The 1,278-nt window shown below is 38.6% G+C and overlaps 1 protein-coding gene across 1 annotated transcript in view; it reads right to left on the bottom strand.

The window, feature by feature from the left end:
- Positions 1 to 236: 236 nt before the first annotated feature.
- Positions 237 to 1,278, bottom strand: part of LOC108777461 (protein FAM98A) — a 5,053-nt gene continuing 4,011 nt past the window's right edge. Inside the window, exon 5 of the mRNA XM_018544370.1 lies at positions 237 to 840. Within this exon, the coding sequence (XP_018399872.1) occupies positions 372 to 840 (469 nt within the window). The 3' untranslated portion in view covers positions 237 to 371. The remainder of the gene's footprint in view (positions 841 to 1,278) is intronic.

The raw sequence follows: 1,278 nt of genomic DNA, 5'->3' as shown, positions 1-1,278 counted from the left end.
TCTGGATTCAGACATTATTTTCAGACCAATGTCTCTTGATATATTTTATTAAAAAATCTTATATACCGTTCGATTTAGACCGTTTTTTCTTTATAAATAATAATTATTTAATCTTATAGAATTATCTTAGAATTTCGCAATGTTACTATTTTGAGTTAGCTAGTTGTAATTTAAAAATATGATTCGACTACATTATTACAAATATTCTGGATTCAGACATTATTTTGAGACCAAATTTACATGTGTGAGTATAATATAAGCATAAGTGATGACGAGCGTAACTACTATAATTATTTTAATATCATTTTAATAACTTTAGCTTTTTGCGAGAAACTTTTGTTATCATTAAAAACATACGCAAAGTAACATCTTCAGTATTGCTCTCTGCCCCTATTGTAACCGCCACGTTGATAACTATTCCATCCACCTTGAACTCTGCCTCCTCTTCCTCCTCTGCCTTCCCTGTCATGATAGTAGAATCCACCACCTTGATTGTTATCCCCATACGAATCTCTCTGGCCGGAATATTGCGGTTGTTGATAATTCTGATTGTAATTTTGACTGTAATTCTGATTGTAGTTCATGCCGAAATCTCCGCGATAAGATCCACCTCCACCTCCGCCACTGCTGCCTCTCTGATATCCTCCTGTATCTCTATGATCCGGATAACATTCTCTATGTCCATGTCCAGAATATTGAGATTGCTGCTGATAATCCAAATTCTGACCAAAATTACTACTAGCGTCTTTATGATCTCGATAGCCGCTACCACCTCCTCCACTTCCGCCTCTACTACCTCTACCACCTCCACGTCCACCTCCACCTGCTCCTCTTCCGACCCTGAAAGAAAAGAAAGAAATTTATATACACATACATATATATACACTATCATTAGGAGACGCGGTAGCGTCTCCGGCCATGTTCAAAAACTGTGAAACGCTACAAGTCTCTTATCCCGAGCCACCAAAGTCCATTTTTGGGAGGTGTATAATTACTAAAATATAAAAATTTTTGAATCGAACGTTATATATCCTGAAAGGCGGCATCGCCACGAGTAATTTGAGCCAAAAAAATTTTAAATCGGTCAAGCCGTTCTGGAGATATAAGCGGTCGAAAAGTGGTGATTTTAATGAAAAATTAAGAAACGTCTCCTTCTTCTCCTTCTCCTTCTTCTCTATCCGCATTTTTAAACTTTCCAACATCCTCTCTCACCTTTCACTCGCACCTCCACCATCTTCGACCCACCGGACCATCTCCACCCGCCCTTCCCCCTCCCCC

The sequence above is a fragment of the Cyphomyrmex costatus genome, unplaced genomic scaffold, assembly GCF_001594065.2.
Source record: "Cyphomyrmex costatus isolate MS0001 unplaced genomic scaffold, Ccosl1.0 scaffold430, whole genome shotgun sequence".
Taxonomy (NCBI): domain Eukaryota; kingdom Metazoa; phylum Arthropoda; class Insecta; order Hymenoptera; family Formicidae; genus Cyphomyrmex; species Cyphomyrmex costatus.
Note: the sequence above shows the minus strand (reverse complement) of the source record. Positions and strands in the feature narration are given on the sequence as shown.